We start from the raw sequence: 19445 nt of genomic DNA on the forward strand, positions 1-19445 counted from the left end.
TTCCTTGTTCTTTTTCCTCTTGGAACCCTTGTTGATATGCGGTATATATAGATTTTGCGCCTCAGTGACTGTCCTTAAAAAGGGACCAAGCTTGCTCTAGCGTTTTTACAGTGCTTATCCTCTTCCCCACCATGACTCTCATCCCTTCGTCAGATGCCTGTTGATTCCAGTATGTTTTAGCCTGGAGTTTCAAATTTATTAGGTTTTTATATACCGCCTATCAAGGTTATCTAAGCGGTTTTTACAATCAGGTACTCAAGCATTTTCCCTTTTCTGAAGGAGATGATAATAAAGCCGCAAAGGATGAATAAACGAAGTGCAAGGTCTCAGTAGGAATCACCAAACCTCTCTTCAAATATTCTGCTAGAAGGCTCCGGGGATAGCAGCGAGCTGCAGGGCTGTGAAAGACAGTTAAATTTCAAGTGCAACGCAGTGAAATAATATTCTGGAGAAGCCGGTGAAAAGTTGATGCTCTTACTGTACAGTGAAAATCATGTCTGGAGGGAGACGGAGAGATTCCCACCAGTCTTGTTCCTGCCTCTGCTCAAAAATGGTGTGATTGCGCCGTTAGTCTACTTTAAAGGAAATAAATACAAACAAAATAAATATATACGGATCCTTTAATGTCTTTTTCACAAAATTGTAAATCTCTAAAATTTTGTACCTTGGCCCGGGTTCTATAAACAGCGCTGGCAGCGGGGGTTGCCTTAAAATTGTCGCTGATCGCATGTCAATCGATCAACTGCACCGTTTATGGAATTGCGACTTGGGGAAAAGTTTCAAGTTTCAATTTATTCGACATGCCGCTAATAACATAACCAAAGTTAATCTCATGTAGGCCAGAATTTTCAAGGCCTACATTTCCGGCACCTACCTTTCGTGCCGACAGAGGTGCTTTACTAGGGTTGCCCGCCCCCCAGGCCCGCCAAGTTCCACCCATGCATGCCCCGTTACACCCCAGTCCCGTCCCCATTCCTGCCCCAGCCCCGCCCCTGATGCCTGGCTCTCTTCGGGCAGGAGGAAATTCGCGCATGCGCGGATTTCTTCCTGCCCGATGCGATTTAGCTAAAAAAACGCTTTCACGGTCTTGTAAACAGGGGGTGTTAATCAGGACTTTGAGGGATCCTGCAGCAGCAAATCACAGAGCCTCCACCCTGACCTCCTACACATTTACTGTTAGCTAGGTAGTACGAAGAAATAAAAGAATTCCTTTCATTTGGACTAACTCAATGCATTTTATGATGACTTTTCTTCAGATCAGAAATAAGCAAATGTTGTCAAATATCAGTATATATAAGGAAAACATGAAAGCATTTCAGGGATAGGAAGAGGGAGGGAGGGATGGGTAAGAGGGAGGGAGGGATGGTTAAGCGCGAGGGAGGGATGGGCAAGAGGGAGGGAGGGATGGGTGGGCAGGAGACAGAAAGATGGCAGAGCAGTTTTAAACCCATGTAAGAGGCAGGGCCGCCTTAAGGCGGATGCCAGATGCTGCGCTGAATTTACCCAACTGCAGGAGAATGATGAGGGTGTTTAAATGGTGGGAGGATGGGGGATGATAGGACTTAGGCCTAGACTCCAACATATGGTTAACCCAGCCCTGTGCAGAATCGGAAACAAAGACTCGCGTGCAATTTTAAAGGCTGTTTGTACTACTGTAGGGTTCTCTGGGTGACATTATTTTAAGCCATTTTGGAAAAGGTAGCAGGAAGACTATAAACAGTTATAGAAAATAAAACCTTTTTTTGCTGTGGCTGGGGGGTGGGGGGAGGTTATTTAAGAAACTTTAGTACGGCTAAATTCTAGTGGCAAAGGGCCCTGCTAAGTTTTGTTCTGGTTATAGGAGTGGAGATTTACCTCTGGCTTTCTCTGTTTCATTAGCCCCCTTGCATGCCCCAAAACGACGGCAGCCAGAAGCTGCAAGGAGTTCGACTCACAGTGCGGAATGCCTCACAGTCACGCAGGACCCGCCAGTTGTGCTTCTCAGCCGAATCAACGGGACTTTCAGCTCCTCCTGGGTGGATGCTCATAATAATTCTGTAAGTGTCCAGCTGTATCTCTCTGATTTTTGTGGCGGGTGCACTATTCCAAGAACAGAAATTTGTCCTGGAGAGAACTGGCTTCTTTGTAGCCTGAGAGAATTTACTGAACCAATTTAAGAACAGCCTTAAGCATGGCTGTAAAGATCAGTCTGGAGTTCCCAGTAGAGAATGACATGGGACAAATTTTTCCCTGTCCCTGCGGGAACTTCCTGTCCAGTCCCTGAGTTCTTTTCCTGTCCCTGCCCCATTCCTACAAGCTCCGTCCTCATCTGCACAAGCCTCAAACACTTGAAAATGCTATGTAGCAACATTCTAGAGCTCAGATTGTGATGTCATAATGCCTCATTCCACCAATGCCTAAGCTCCGTCCTCATCTGCACAAGCCTCAAATGTTTTAAAATCATAAGTGTTCGAGGCTTGTGCGGATAAGACAGAGCGTACAGGAATGGGACAGGGACAGGGACAGTGACAAAACTCGCAGGAGCGGGGAAAGTGAGTTCCTGCTGGGACGGGGACAATTTTGTCCCAGTGTCATTCTCTAATTCCCAGCCCCAAACATCTTCTATGCGGCGTCTCCTCCTTTGCTTCACCTCCCCCCCCCCTTCCATCGTCTCCCTTTTTCCCAGTTTTATCCAGAACCGATCTGCCCCATTTCTGCTCAGAATCTTCCCCCTCTCCTCTTCCCCCTTCCATCATCTCCCACCTCTGCCTCTTCCCCACACCACCTGCCATCTGCCTCCCCATCCTCTCCTAGTCTCCCCCTTCCATACAGCATTATCCCCCTTTCTCACCCCCCCCAGTCTTCCTCTCTCACCTCTCCTTCCCCTTTTCATCACATCTCCCTGCTGTCTCTTCTTTACCCCCACCAAGAGCAGCACTTCCCCCTTCCATCATCTCCCTTTTCCCCAGTTTTATCCAGAACCAGTCTGCCCCATTTCTGTTCAGAATCTTCCCCCTCTCCTCTGCACCCAGGGACTCCCTTTCCCTTTCCCCTTCCATCATCTCCCACCTCTGCCTCTTCCCCACACCACCTTCCCTCTGCCTCCCCATCCCCTCCTAGTCTCCCCCTTCCAAACAGCATTATCCCCTCCCCCCCCCCAGTCTTCCTCTCTCACATCTCCTCGCCCTGCTGTCTCTTCTTTACCCCGCACCAAGAGCAGCACTTCCTCCCGTTCCCACGGGAGAGTGAGGCGGCGCTCGTCTGGAGAAGGGCCGGGGTGGGCACGGGAGGGAGCCAGAGAAGATGCGTGGCAGTGCCGACCTGTTGCGTTGGCCGCCGGCCCATTATGAGGGTCATAATGTGATGATTTTTTATTTTTTTTTTTGACTCCTCTTTGCAAGCCGCCAGCTCCCTGCCTCCCTCCTTTGTTGAAGCACTCGCCGGGCTCCTGTGCCAAGAGTCTTTCTCCCCGTGGTGCCAGGAGAGAAGCTGTGCCATCGGGCTCGTTGCCCCGGCGACCTCCTCCTGTGGGGAAGATTTAGGTGCCTAGGTAATGAGAGCCCAGCGCCCAGATGTACTAAGAAATCACAAACACAAACACATCCTTCCTCGCCGCCGCCTTGCCTCCTCTTCCCCTCCACCAAGTTCTCCCAGGGTCTCTTTCTAGCCCCCCCCCCTCCCCTTTACAGTCCTTGAAAATCGAGAAGAGGATGACCTTTGCAGAGATACCTGTTGATTGCTTCTCGTGAATCACTGGAAGGGGACCCTTTTTGGTGTTTCCACCACACCAATGGATCCAGAAGATCTTCAAGGGCTTCCGGTGAGTTCCAAGATCCGTGTTCGCATGGAGGTCTTGGAATTTTCTTCTCCTTATTGACAAACAGCATTTTGGCAATTGATTTCAAAGGGAAGCCTGGTTGTTGCTGGAGAAAATGAATTCCAGTGTGTAATGACTGATTTAATCTGATTTTAATTTCTACCTAGACTAGAAGAAAAAATATGACAAAAAGTACCTAACGATTTGTTGTTTTATGTTTAATTACTTTAGACCCTATGTATAAGCAAATAAAACCAATGGCCCTCACATTTTTTTTTGGTGAAGGTCATTTCTTTTGATTCCAAAAGTTGTCTAAATTGGATCTGACCTAGTCAAGGCTTTTCCTCGTGTTTCGGTGCATCTGACCCCCCCTAATGTGTTTATCAGATTTCTCAGTGGTATTTTAGAGCCATAATGGGCAAATTATTGGGCGAGACCCTAAATTCCCCCCCCCCCCCGAAAAAAAAGAACCTCAAAAAAATGACTGTAGGGATTCTGGAATTTCAGTACAGGAATGTGCTCATATTGCTTCAAATGTCCCTTGAAGTCAAACCAATGATATGTTGACCCCCCCTCCCAGTTGGCCTATACACCCCTTGTATCTGTTTTAAATTGGTCCAGAAGAGCCATTGCTCAGAAAAAAGTCTCACAAAAAACAGTGTTTTAGGTTATTCTTGTATTGACCCAACAAAAGGTATCATAGCCTGTAAAGAAATCAGTTACTTTGGGATAAGTACATAAGAATATAAGAATAGCCCTACTGGGCCATCAAGTTCTCATGGTGGCCAATCCAGGTCACTAGTACCTGGCCAAAACCCATGGAGTAGCAACATGCCATACAGAATCTCAAAGAATAGCAAGATTCCGGAATCCCAGAGAGTAACAAGATTCTAGAATCCCAAAGAGAATCAACATTCCATGCTACCGATCCAGGGCAAGCAGTGGCTTCCCCCATGTCTTTCTCAATAACAGACTATGGACTTTTCCTCCAGGAACTTGTCCAAACCTTTCTTAAAACTAGTATACTTTAGTTCTGCAGAACAGACACTTTCTCCTATACCCCAGATTTGATTATAACTAACTCATTTTCCCCGTCATGTTTTGGAGATATTTGTAGGACTTGTATTTGTTTACTGTTTGTGGTTATTCCCCTCCCTTTTTATTTTATGATATTGTAAACCCTAGTTTTATTTTTGTGGTATAACAAATAAATTGAACTTGAACTCTCTGAAATGATCTATAAATCAGAAAACTTTTATGATGCAAGGGTTGAAATTTGGGATGAGCTGAACTCTCGTTTTTCTTATTTTAAGTAATTATCTTAGTTATATTCCATTCACCTCATTTTTCAGGTTATTAATAATTATGTGGATGGGAATCAGAGGAGCAGAACAAATGGTCAGCACTTCAGTGATGGGAAGAGGAAAGTGGATTATGTCTTAGTCTACCATCATAGAAAACGCTCTTCACATCACATTGATTCTCTAGAGGCTGTCCAACAGCGCACGGTCACCGCGGCCATTGTTTCCAATGGGAACTCAGTAGGCTCTGATGAACTGGTAAAAAACCACCCAGAACAGCAACTGCCAGGGGAGTCCCAGGCTCATAGCCACCATAACCACCAGAATCAGAACCATCAAAACAACCAGCACGAGGCAGTAGTGATTGAACTCAGTCATCACGATGTCCTGGAGGAAGAGCAACGGGCTCAGAGGGAAGAGTTTGAACGCAACCTCATGGATGCTGGCTTAGAGATGGAGAGAGACCCTGAATTGCTGGTAAGGGGGGGGGAGGGGCAATGATTGCAAAGTTTTAGGAGGAAGGAGAACGGTCCCGCATTTCTAAAGTTGAGGGACTTTGAAGTAGGATTGATGACACAAACAAGATGGCTTCTTAATCAGGCATTTGATGTACTTTTGGAGTAGCATAAGGGGTTTGAAATTAGGTCTATGAAAATCATCATGGCATGTCATTGCATATTTGGATGTAATAAACTGGTTAATTTGCATATTTTGGTTATTCGGAAGAGCAAATTGTGGATCCAGTGGAGAAAAGCAGTGTTAAACAGGATAGCTAGAGGTTGGCCAAATGACCTCTTAAATGAGCAGTTGTGACAAAGAAAGTACTGCCCATCCCCCCATATGCCATAATTTCCTGGAATCGAGCTTTTTAGTACGTCATGTTAAGTTTGCTCTGGGGGAAACACCTTTATTAAGGTTGTCTTTCAACATCTGAAACCTCAAGTCATCTGGCACTGAGTGGGCCTAAATTTGTAAGATCTACTATGATGCTCTACAGTCTGGGTGGTTTGTTTTGGGTTTTTTTTTATTTTTTAAATGACCTAGAATTAAGGTTATTTTTGAAAGGTTAAAGTTGAAATAACAAAAAAAAAAATCTTTATAACTTTTAGATTTTCTGCAGCCATTTACTGTCATAGGCGGCCATTTTTCATAGGCAGCCAGTAGAGAAATGGAGGCAGCTTTAGGAAAGTGTTTTCAAGAGTGATGCCCACATGCATTTCAGGAGAACAGAGCTTACTCAACAGGTGGCTTCCATCTGTTGGTCTCTATTTTCTGATTTAGCTAAGTGGCTCAGCAGGGTGGCCTATGGTCAGTGGCGTAGAAAGGGGGAGGGGAGTGGAGGGGCAGTTCGCCCTAGGCACCATCTTGATGGGGGGTGCTGGCATCTCTCCACCGCCCTCCCCCATTCCATGCTCGCGCCCTCCCTCCCCTGTACCTTTTTAAGTCTTCACCAGCCTGCTTTCTGTGCCGGCCTGTCTCCTCTCTGAAATCACTTCCGGGGCGCGAGACCCGGAAGTGATGTCAGAGGGAAAGCCAATGCTGGCACAAGCAGCAGGCCAAAGAAGTTGCTCCTGTGGGGGGGGGGGGGGCATGGAAGGAGTGGGGGTGGAGAAGAGAGTGCGGGGGCGCTATCCCCCCAGGCGCCTCCTACCCTTGCTAGGCCACTACCTATGGTAAAGCCAAAGTATGTTTTTAGACTTTTGAAATGAAAACAATGAGTAATTAGCTAAATAACCTCCCAAGCTCCCTCCCTTTAGATAATGAAACTGACTACATTAAAGTGTTATTAGATAAAGCCGGGGGGGGGGGGGGGGGCAGAAAAATGATGATTTTTTTTATTGGTCTCCTAAAGGTGTGGTGAGACCTCAGGACTTCAATCTGTTCCTTATTTTACTTTCTTCAGCCAAAGGAAATGAAATTGGCTTGAAACAAAGCAAAAAAAAAAAAAAAAGTGGTCTCATTTTAGCTATGTGAATAGGGTATTTCGGGCAGGAATCCCATTGATACAGGTTTTCAGATATTCTGAAATGTAAAGAGACCCTTTAGTTAATCAGCTTGATCAACCGATATCCTTACCTATAATTTCATTCAAATTTCACTGCATGGTACTATGGACCATTGGGGATTAATATATTTTACTGAATTTTTTTTAAAAAAATATATGTTTATTAAAGGAGCATTGCACAGGGAAGGGGTAAAACGCGGACTGCACGGACCTTACGGACCTTTGGAGACTTCTTTTCCATAACGCACGTCCAAAACCTATGTCCCCGCTCTCTTGGCTTTTGCTCTGCCGCTCCAGCACTAGTCTCTGGCTCTGACAGACCTCGAAGAGATTTTAGCGCCGACGGATCCTAACACTTTTCCCTCCCTATGCTGAGACGGATCCGTCAGTGCTAAAATCTCATCAAGGTCTGTCAGCGACAGAAATTACAAGTGCCACGGACACGGACCGATACGGACCTCAGATTTTTAAGGCCATACGGGTTTAGATCCGCGAAGTCCGTAAGGTCTGTGAGGTCCGCGTTTTACCCCTTCCCCATTGCACAAAAGAAATGTACAACATCTAAGCATTAATCAACAAAAGGCCGACAGGCCCCTCACCCTTTCTGGAGTTTGTGGACAACCTTAAATTCCCCGCTGGCTCGCACACCTTCTTCTTGAGAGCTCGTTGGTCCGGCTGTCGGTTTGTAGGTTAGGTTGCCGAGTTGGGCTCGGGGTTGATCCCCAGTTTTCAGTCTTGCTGGGACCATTGGAAGTGGAGTGGGGGGGGAGGGGTCAGATTTGGCCTATCTCCAGCTTCGTAGCTACTGTTTGTCGCTCCGCACGCCGGGTAGGTCTATGCCCACCTTTTCCCCATTGGATCAGGTTTTCTTTCCGTCTCTTGAATTTAACATACTCTCGGGTTGGTACAAGATAGGGAAGTCCTGGAAGCCTACACAGGTTTTGGACTTGATGGCTGAGGATTGGGGTTCTGAGTTGGGAAAGGCAGTTACTTCTGATGAGTTGGCCCTGTGCTTTCTGGAATGTACTAGGGCCTCCCCTAATGTGGGCCTGCATGAGGTCCATCTTAATATCTTACAAAAGGCCTACATCACGCGTTGTAAGGGGTATAACATGGGTCTGTGGCTGGATGCTTTCTGCTCTCGTTGCCCGGCTCTCAGGGATACATTGGTGCATCATTTCTTAGAATGCTCTTTCGTCGGACCTTTGTGGGTGCAAGTGCTCCGGGTGATGGAGGATGTTTTGGGACAGTCCTTGGAGTGGTCTTACAAGACTATGTTGCTGGGTGTCATGGGTCCCCTGGTAGAGATTGGCCTTAAGGAACCTTATCGGCACTTTGTATTGGTAGCTCTGGGGCTTACTAAAAACTTATCCTGCAACATTGGGTGGGTGAGGTGCACCCTACGGTCCAACAGTGGCGGGCCAGTATGCCCCAAATGGCAACTTGGGAGAGACAACGCAGAAAGAGTGCCATTAGTTGGAAGTCGGTGGCATACTTGAATTGTTGGAATTCTTTCTAGAGCGGAGTCCTAGGATGCAGGGGGAGGGGGTGTTGGGGGGAGGGTGCGGGGGGGGGGGGGGTTGAGGTTCTGTATTAGAAATTGGACTTTGCATGGGAGATGCTTATGTTAGCTCATCTGCCCAGTTGTACTGCTTATTGAATTTTTATTTTTAAAGAAAAAGATTTTCCATAAATCTGATAAAATAGATTTTAGAAAGAATGTACATACTGGAATTGATATGTGTCGAGATCTGCTGATATAGAACCTTTACTAACATATGCGAACAAGTGCCAGCTCCATGCGACACGAACAGCCATTTTGACACTGCCGACATCTAAACTATCATTGGGGTCAACACAGCAACCTACACCTGTATGGTTGCCATTTTAGTAGAGATATAAAGCAACACGATAGTCCCGCGAATGAGGTGGATCAAAGCCGAAACAAGTGGGTCAATTGAGATGTTTCCAAATGAAATTTTTATTGACGGAAAGAAGAATCGGTGGATGGAGAGAACTCCAGCAAAACGGTTAACAAACATGTTTGAAAGAATTACAGCGCTCCTATTTTCATAGTCATCCACCCAAGCGTCGGATCTGTAGGGGATAGCAGCCCTTGATCAATGCCACCAGCTGTGTGGCCAAGACTCCTGAAGAAGGTAGAGTCGTTCTCTGCAGAATTGTACCTCTTCTTTCCATCAATAAAGATTTGATTTGGAAATGTCCCGACTGATCCACTTGTTGCTGCTTTGGTCAACGTTTTAGACATTACACATGTCTGTGTTTCCCCTTGCAGTCAAAGAGCCCAAGAGGGCCAGCTCAACCTATGGACCAGGAGAGGCTCTGGCCCAGGGTGCCACAACTGGCCCTAGAGCCCAATCTAATTTGGGGGGAAAGGGACAAAAACCACCGGGGATTATATGTGCATACGATTTTGCTAAATTAAGGCATCCTGGGTTTTTTTTTTACCTCTTCCTATGCAAACATTACCTCTTTGACTTACTCTTGCACACTTCTTAGCAAATGAGAGAGCCTGACTGACTAAGAGAGCCTGACTGCACAGTGTCCCAGACCGTCACTGGTTTTGCTCTCAAGTTTTAGTTCGAGTATTGTTTGGAATCTATCTGCTCTCCCCCTCCTGCCACCCCTCAAAATTTTTCTTTGAAAGTTTGTACCATCTTTGCAATAGTGAAATATTCCCCCTGTGTCAGACCTGTTATTAATTAACCCTGCTGTCCTTCTTGCTCGATAATAACACTTGGTATAACAAGTTTGACTTTTAATGACACTGTCTTGGGAGCTCTTGCTGGCTTTTAGTTATTTATTTATTTTTTTAATTTTGTGAGAGCATAAAAGAAGTAAATTGCAATTGGTGAAATAACTGGAACTCCTGGCCTTAAAACCCCAACAAGTGAAGAAAAGGTTGGCTGTTCTCTCTAAGTATTGTAGCTAACGGTTGGTTAAATTTGTGAATTATTTGATATGTTTGTTTGCGCAGGTTTAAGCGGAATATATATATATTTTTAAGAAGTAAATGTAAATAGTGAGGAGAGCACTGGACTGAGAACCAGGGAAGTCAGAGTTTGAATTTCACTACTGATCCTTCTGACCTTGGGCAAGTCACTTAATCCCTCCCATTGTCCCAGGTATGACCTTGACTTGTAAGCCCTCCAGGGCAGAGAAATACTTAATGTACTTTAACGTAACTCACCTTAAGCCTGTTACTGAAAAAGGTGAGAGCTGAATCCAAATAAATAATCATAAGAATTGTTGCTACTGGGTCAGACCAGTGGTCCATCCCTTTGGTCAAAGACCAGTGTCCTAACTGAGGCTAGCTTTACCTGCATACATTCTGGATCAGCAGGAACTTATCTAACCTTTTATTGAATCCCTGGAGGGTGTTTTCCCCTATAACAGCCTCCGGAAGAGAGTTCCAGTTTTCCACCACTCACAGAAGAACTTCCTTATGTTTGTACAGAATCTATCCCCTTTTAACTTTAGAGCGTGCCCTCTCATTCTCTCCTCCTTGGAGAGGGTGAACAACCTAACCTGTCTTTATCTACTAAGTCTATTCCCTTCATTATCTTGAATATCGATGTTGTGGCCTTTCTTACTTGGAATAAAAAGTTACATATACATTTTTGAATTTGTAAAACTTTCTAAATTTTAAAGTGATAGCTTTTTGAGCAGGGCATCAAAGTGGGTCTCATCCATTAGGTAACAGTTCTTCTGCGTTTAGTCCCCCTTTTATCGAATTGCAGTAGAGCCAGTGGAGTCGTAAGGGGAGTGCGCGGGGGAGGGGCGGTCTTCCTAAGCGCGCCGCCACCCCACGCTCCTCTCCTTGCCGCATGCACCCCTTGCCTTCCCCCCCATAACTTTTTTTAATTCCGCGTCGGCATTGGCGCTCTCTCTGATGTCACTTTCGGGATCCGCGCCTAAGGAGTGACGTTGAAGGGCGAGCCGACGCCGACATGGGCATGCTGCTCACGCCGGAGATGTTCTTATGTTCTTAAGAAGGTGCGCGTGCGGCAGAGGCGGCAGGGGAGGGGCGCCACCACCCCAGCTGCTACTTACCCTTACTACGCCACTGGGTAGATTTTTTTACAGCAGGCTGGCCATGATAAAAAAAAGCACTACTGTGGTTTGATATAAGTCGACTTTAGTCTTTTTATTCCATTTTATTTAGTTTTCTTGATGCCTTGTTGATTAGAAAACCTTCTGCTAAACATTATCAGACTTGAGCTTTTTTTAATTTTAGGATTTCATCTCATGGTCTTTCAGTAATAGATCAGGTTGAGCTGTGTTCAAGTATTTCTCTGTTCCCAGAGGTTTTATAGAAACATAGAAATAGACGGCAGATAAGGGCCACGGCCCATCTAGTCTGCCCACCCTAATGACCCTCCCCTACAAGAGATCCCACGTGACGATCCCATTTCTTCTTAAAATCAGGCACGCTGCTTGCCTCGACCACCTGAAGTGGAAGATTATTCCAGCGATCAACCACTCTTTCGGTGAAAAAGTATTTCCTGGTGTCACCGTGCAATTTCCCGCCCCTGATTTTCCATGGATGTCCTCTTGTTGTCGTTGGACCTTTGAGAAGGAAGATTCTTCTTCTACCTCGATACGGCCCGTGAGATATTTGAACGTCTCGATCATGTCTCCCCTCTCTCTGCGTTCCTCGAGTGAGTATAGCCGCAATTTATCCAGCCGTTCCTCTTACGGGAGGTCCTTGAGTCCCGAGACCATCCGGGTGGCCATTCGCTGGACTGACTCAAGTCTCAGCACATCCTTGCGGTAATGAGGCCTCCAGAATTGTACACAGTATTCCAGATGGGGTCTCACCATGGATCCATACAATGGCATAATGACTTCAGGCTTACGGCTGACGAAACCCCTGCGTATGCAACCTATGATCTGTCTAGTCTTAGATGAAGCCTGCTCCACTTGATTGGCAGTCTTCATGTCTTCACCGATGATTACCCCTAGGTCCCGTTCTGCTACAGTCCTTGCTAGGATCTCGCCATTAAGGGTGTAAGTCTTGCATGGGTTTTGGCTGCCCAGGTGCATGACTTTGCATTTTTTGGCATTGAAACACAGTTGCCAGGTCCTAGACCAGTGCTTTTGTACTTGGAGCAATGGAGAATAAGTGCCCAGTCCAAAGTTGTAAGGAGCAGTGGTGGGATTTTATCCCCGACTTCTCTGAATCTTTGTCTGATGCTGGGATAATTTTCTACAGCTTCTTTCTTACATGAATGAGTTTGATGTCTTGAAACAGACATGAAAAACTGTAGGTATAATGCAGGGTTGCAATAATTCTTTCCTTTTTAAAAAATATTCTTTATTCATTTTGAAAACTTACAGCAAGCGTACAGGAATATATCATTAGTAACAACAATAACACTTGTAATTCTCATATAATTCTACAAACATAAAAATTATATCCCGTCCCACCCACCTTCTTTCAAATATTATAATCAATTATATCATAAATATAATATAAACACATAATATAGTGAAATTTCCAGAAAACTCCCCCCCACCCCCCATGTGTACATATATTCATCCAAGGAAAATGATGTTTACGCCTTACAATATCGTTCCAATGGCCCCCAGATCTGTATAAAATTATTATAGTTCCCTTTCTGTATTGCAATTGCTCTTTCCATCTTAAAAATATGGCATACCGAATTCCACCAAAATGTATAATTAAGATTAGTATAATTTTTCCAGTTATTGGTGATATGCTGAAGAGCAACCCCAGTCAAGATTAATAATAGTTTGTTATTATGTGCTGATATCTGACTTTTCTTCCTCATAGCCATGCCAAACAGAATAGTATCATAGGATAATGCAACATGGTTTTCTAATAGACAATTTACTTGAGTCCAAATTGAATTCCAAAATAAGATAAGAGTTGCAATAATTCTAATGCACTAAGGGATTTAACTATGAGGGGGTGCTGAAAAGTTCTCAGCCCAACCAAGAAGAGAATGACCTGGGATACAGTTCAATCAATGATCTGAAACAATGTCAAAACAGAGAATTTCATTTCTGCGAATTAGCATTTAACGAAATAAGATGGCACTCTTTTCAGCTACAGAGACAAAATAACGCTCATAATTTAGGATGTTGGTTGGTTGAGACAAGTGTAGGACAATCAATCCCTTGTGACATCACTGATGAGGTTGGCTCTTATTGGTGGAATGAGGCATTATGATGTCACAATACCAGCTCTGCTTATCAGAGGCTGAAACTTTTCATTCTTCTATACTGTTTTCCCAGCGGAGCTCAGAACGGTTTACACGCTAGGAGAATGACATGGATACGGTTCAATCAGTGATCTGAAACAATGTCAAAAACGTAGAATTTCACTTCTGCAAATTGGCACTTAACGAAATGAGATAACCCTCTTTTCAACTAGAGTGGCAAAATAATGCTCAGAATATAGGAAGTTGGTTGGATTGGCTGGGAACTTTTTCAGCACCCTTTCGTAGAGTTGAGATTCAAAGTAAAGGTAGAAACTCACTACACGTCCCCCTCCGTATTCGCGGTGGTTAGGGGCAGAGCCGGGCCGCGAATATTAAAAACCCACGAATAATATTCGGGCCAGTTCTGCTCCTAACCTCCGCTTCCCCTGGCTATTTTAAGCCCTGAAAGCCCCCCCCCCTTTATGCCTTACCTGGTGGTCTAGCGGGCTTTCAGGCAGAAGCGATCTTCCCACGCTCCTGCCACGTGCAGATCGCTCACAGGAAATGGCTGCCATGAGCTCCTGTAGTCTCGAGCCATTTCCTGTGAGCGATCTGCACGAGGCAGGAGCGTGGGAAGATCGCTCCTGCCCCGAAACCCGCTAGACCACCAGGTAAGGCTTAAGGCGGGGGGGGGGGGGGCTTACAGGGCTTAAAAATACCCCCCAAAAAGAAAAAGGAATTTTAGGTTTAAAATCACGAATAAGTGACTCCGTAGGGGGGAAGTGTAGTATCATTTGCGAATTCGGTGGAAGTGAAAGCCTGAGCAATTTTTTTTTCTTACTAAGGAGGTAATGTAGAGTCTTTAGTAGTGATTTTGTGGCTGAAAAAAAACTTGGCAGTGTTTATAGAAAGATTGTGATTCCATATAAAAAACATGTTGTAGGTCAGGAACTGACAAGATATATCAGAGGCTTATGTAGTCAAGCTCATTTATAACCGTCTTACTAAACAAGGGGTCAGTACAAAGAGTTTGTTATGCATTGTTAAGTGGTTGAGGGGGAGATATGATAGAGACGTTTAAATACCTACGTGGTATAAATGCGCATGAGTCGAGTCTCTTTCATTTGAAAGGAAACTCTGCAATGAGAGGACATAGGATGAAGATAAGAGTTGATAGGTTCTGGAGTAATCTGAGGAAATACTTTTTTACGGAAAGGGGGGTAGATGCATGGAATAGTCTCCCAGAAGAGATGGTAGAGACAGAGACTGTGTCTGAATTCAAGAGGGCCTGGGATCTCTCGGAGAGAGGAAGAGATAATGGTTACTGTGGATGGGCAGATTGGATGGGCCATTTGGCCTTTATCTGAAATCATGTTTCTATGTTTCTATAATCAGAACTCTCTATGATGTCACAATGCAAGTGTTAAGAGCCTTAGCCAATAGGGAGAGGAGGAGACAGTGGATGCTGTGGATGGGCCATTTGGCCTTTATCTGCCATCAGGTTTCTATGTTTCTGTAACCATAAGCTCTATGACCTCACAATGAAGTGTAAAGAGCCTTAGGGGCCCATAATCAAAAAACATAGACATCGAAAAATCATCCTAAATCAGCTCTTGGACATCCTAATTGCCAGGACGTCCAAGTGCTGATAATCAAAGATGTCTTTCTGTACATCTAGCAAGGTGTTCCAGTCTCTGTACGTTCAGAGCGCAAGATGGGTGTGGTGGAGGCGTGTTATGGGCGGGCTTTGGGCAGTGTCAAGGGCGTGTTAGACACGGACGTCTTGCTGTGATAATCAAACATTTGGTAGGACAACCTGGACAGAACTTATACGTTTGGAACTAGACCTGTTTTAGAAGGGTCTAAGAGCCACAAAGGTGCCCAAACTTATCAAGATAAGACACTACCACCCCCCCCCCCCAGGGCTCACGGACCCCCTCTCACCCACAAAGATCAGAATACAAACGTACATACCTGTCTCCAGAACATCAGCACCTGGTATAGGAAAGCCTAGTAGAGCTGCACACAGGCATCTTAAGTAGCCTAGTGAACTACAGAGAGGAGGATCAAGTCCCATAAGACACTCTAACCACTACATTCACGGTATATATTCCATGGGTGCCATAGCATTTAGCGCATGCTAACTTGATTAGTGCACGCGAAATCGGTTAGCGCACCTTAGTAAAAAGACTCCCAAATCAAACAACCCCATTGATATATAATCTTACGTATGTAAAAACAGCTGCTTACTAGAAGGAATCTGGGCCTCTGTTGGTCATTGGCAATCCAGATAGGAGCCCAGACCTCAAACAAGCTGCTTTGAATGCCCCACAATATTTGGAAAAAAACTTCCAGCTCCACTTCAGTTTCGCAGCCTTCGGTTTCTTTGCCACAGCCTGCAAGCAGCCAGATAAATTAGACACAGCTGGAAACAGATTCTTTCTCACTGTGGCCAGGAGCTGGATATTAACTGCAAAGCGGAGACAGTGCATGCCAAAACCACAGATCACTTCGACAGGGGGCACCACTTAAGTGCTACAGAGGAGTGACAATACCAGTCCCCGGAGTGCTCTAAATTTTAGACTGGTCAAGGCAGACATTCGCCACTCCACAGAACACTTTGGATTCTATCCGTCAGAAAAGACGGAAGTCGCGGTGATACCACTTTCCAAATTCCAAGCTCTCTTGGTTGGTAAAGTGAAATGTCGTGGCATATAGACTCGAAGATGACTCGTGAAAGCCATGAAAGCTGGAATTTTTCTCTTGTGACTTATTTGGGAACGTGCCACGCATTTTGCAAATAGTTTCCTTTGAACTCCTAGAAGCGCGCCAGCAGTCCGTTATTCCGCAGAAAGAGTCCAAAGCACGTCCCATTCGTTTAGCTTTATTTCTGTTAAAGTCTGAAGACTTTCGTTTTTGCAGAGAATCGCTGAGGTGTTGACTGTCTCTTTCAAAGACCTGGCATAAAAACTGGAATTAGTATTGTTACAAAGCGATTGCTCAATAAGAAATAACTTCTCATGAAATTATTCAGGCAACAAAAATGTAACGTCTTTTTTTTTTTTTTTGCCTATGCTGAGCCAGCACTAAGGGAGTCATTTATCAAGGGGCTTTATAAAATCATCCCATCATTTACATGAGTAAATGTATGTGTTGTGACAGGAAGATATATACTTTTACTTGATTCATGTGTAAGTGTGTTCTGGGGCGGAGTTTGGGGAGGGGGAGAGCTGGCAGTTTTGCAAGTTACACACAGTATGTGAAATATGTGTCCATGTACTGTTTTTTAAACCCTGCTCCCCAGCAGACTTAAATGTCTGCAGTAGCGAATGACACGGGGACAAATTTTTCCCCGTTCCCGCAGGAACTCAATTTTCCCGTCCCGTCTCCATGAGTTTTCTCCCTGTCCTTGTCTCTGTCCCAAACCATACAAGCTCTGCCTTAACCGCACAAGCCTTGAACCCTTTTTTATTTTAAAAAGTGTTTGAGGCTTGTGCGGATGAGGACGGAGCTTGCAGGAATGAGGCAGGGACAGGAAAAGAACCCGCGGGGACAGGACAGGAAAATGAGTTCCCAGGGGATGGGGAAAATTTTGTCCCCATACCAATTGCTAGTCTGCAACTTCCATCTAGCTGCACTTAAAATGAGCTCCAAATAGGCCCTGTTAAACCAGGTGACCTGTTATACCATCAATCCCCGGAGCTTAGTTTTTATTTTGTTTTGTTATATTTTATTTAAAACTCGCCTTTCCCAAGGCGGCTCACAATTTAAACAAGCACAATAGAAGGTACTTATAATGCATGTAAAAAATAAGCGACTAGCGCTTACCCCGTCACAAATGCCTTAATGTCCATATTTCGTGTTGCAGAATAGATAGATGTCTTTTCAGTAACGTCTTAAAAACATCAAGATTACCTTGCTAATGTACAAAGGTAGCCGATTGGTTTTATTAGTAAAAAAAAGATGCAGCACAGGCGTGTTCCTTCTCCGAGCACAGTCCGGGGTTATCTCTGTGAGTCATGACAGAGTTGACTATTCATCCTTCTGTCATCAAAACTTCTGGAAAATCCATGACTGGCCAGCATGTTTTATTTGATTTTGGGGTTTTTTAAAGCAAGTTAGAAATGCCAATATCTTACAGTCTCAAGTGGGATTTCAAGTATTCTACAGATACATAATTCATAATGCAACACAAAATGACTTATATTCAGCAAAACTAGGGCTGCATTTTGCTTAAAATGTTCATTGCGATCAATCGCATGATTCATAGAAACATAGAAACATGATGGCAGTTAAAGGCCAAATGGCCCATCCTGTCTGCCCATCCGCAACATTCACTGTCTCCTCCTCTCCTTATTGGCTAAGGCTCTTAACATTTGCATGTCCTCTTCCTATAGGCTAAGGCTCTTTACATCTGCATTGTTGGCTTGCTTTTCATTCACATAGGCTTTTGGTTTATACCATTCTCATTGCAGTTTATCTTAAACCTTAACAACCATGGACCCCTGAAGAAGATCGTGTTGGGTCCCTTGGTTTGTAGTAAGGCGATATCAGTAACTGCATTAATATTTGGTACAAATAAACATAGCCTGCATCTTGTACATTTTGATCTGCAGTTTTTTCTTGTTTTTTGCTCTTGCCCACTGTACTGCAGACTTTGTTGGATCTGTTTGTTGTGTGTTATAGAAACATAGAAACATGATGGCAGATTAAGGCCAAATGGCCCTTCCAGTCTGCCCATCTGCAGTAACCACTATCTCTTTCTCTCTCCGAAAGATCCCACGGGCCCATCCCAGGCCCTATTGAATTCAGACACAGTCTCTGTCTCCACCACCTCTTCCGGGAGACTGTTCCATGCATCTACCACCCTTTCTGTATAAACGTATTTCTTTAGATTACTCCTGAACCTGTCACCTCTTAACTTCATCATTGCAGAGTTTCCTTTCAAATGAAAGAGACTCGACTCCTGCGCATTTACGCCACGTAGGTATTTAAACGTCTCTATCATGTCTCCTCTCTCCTGCCTTTCCTCCAACATGGAACACTTTTGTTGAGTAGTAACAGTCTCTTTCCTAACTGTCCAACCAACCTTCCTCTCATCCCTTCCTAATCACAATCAGCCAACTAGCAGGGACTCAGGTACACAATTAAAAACTTGAAACAACAACTCCCACCCCCCGATATCTCTGTTAGAAAACACACACACACCAGTTCTAAACAGATGTAGACATCTTCATGTTCACATCTTTAACTGATCATCTACTGATCATGAGAGACTCCTGTGTGTGACAAAAGGTTTGGACAAATTCTGGAGGAAAAGTCCATAGTCTGCTATTGAGACAGACATGGGGAAGCCACTGCTTGCCCTGGGATTGGTAGCATAGAATGTTGATATTCTTTGAGGTTTCCGCGTGGAATGTTGCTACTATTTGGGATTCCAGAATCTTGATTCTCTTTGAGATTCTGGAATGTTGCTACTCTTTGGGTTTCTGCAAAGAACTTGTAACCTGAATTAGCCACCATTGCAAGCAGGATACTGGGCTAGATAGACTATTGATCTGACTCCGTATGGCCATTCTTATGTTCTTATGATTTCACTCTTCTGGGCACCGAAGTAAACACCCAACACGCTAAACTAACTTCCTCCCCCCAAACACTAAGAACTTCACACAAATTTCTCAGCTTCTTAAGGGGAGATCCCCTTTGGGATACCCCTTCGAGCATGCCATTAAGGCATCTTGTTTTCAGTGGAAGATTGAATTTGGGGCATCAGAAGAGGAGGTAGAGTCTTAACCTAACTGGATTCAGGAAGAAGCAGGACAACAGGTCAATTTCAGTCATCTCTACTGCAGGGGGATCAGATAAAATAAAAAGTTTCCCTCCTTCCTGCATTTCCTTCAGATGAGAACTGGAGAATTTCAGCTTCACAAGCAGTAATTGTCAGAAGAGCCAAAAATGATCAAATAATATAAGTCACCAATTAGGTAGAAAATGTTTTCTTGCATTTCAGAAATGCAATACTGTATAGCATTACACAATGATATGAAAGGATGGGGGTGGGGAGTGGGGACAGTGGCTTAGTGGCTTAGTGGCTGTACTGCCATATGGACACTTGGCTAAATCCCTGAGTAGGTCTTCCCCTTCCAGGATCACCT

General features: G+C 44.6%; 1 protein-coding gene across 1 annotated transcript in view; it reads left to right on the top strand.

Annotated features, from left to right (window-relative positions):
* The first annotated feature begins 3597 nt into the window (after positions 1–3597).
* The window catches only part of ANO2 (anoctamin 2), a 228699-nt gene continuing 212851 nt past the window's right edge, over positions 3598–19445 (top strand). The window contains exons 1-2 of the mRNA XM_033953477.1: positions 3598–3799; positions 5149–5574. Of these exons, the coding sequence (XP_033809368.1) occupies positions 3770–3799; positions 5149–5574 (456 nt within the window). The 5' untranslated portion in view covers positions 3598–3769. The remainder of the gene's footprint in view (positions 3800–5148; positions 5575–19445) is intronic.

Source organism: Geotrypetes seraphini, chromosome 7, assembly GCF_902459505.1.
Source record: "Geotrypetes seraphini chromosome 7, aGeoSer1.1, whole genome shotgun sequence".
In the NCBI taxonomy this organism is placed as follows: domain Eukaryota; kingdom Metazoa; phylum Chordata; class Amphibia; order Gymnophiona; family Dermophiidae; genus Geotrypetes; species Geotrypetes seraphini.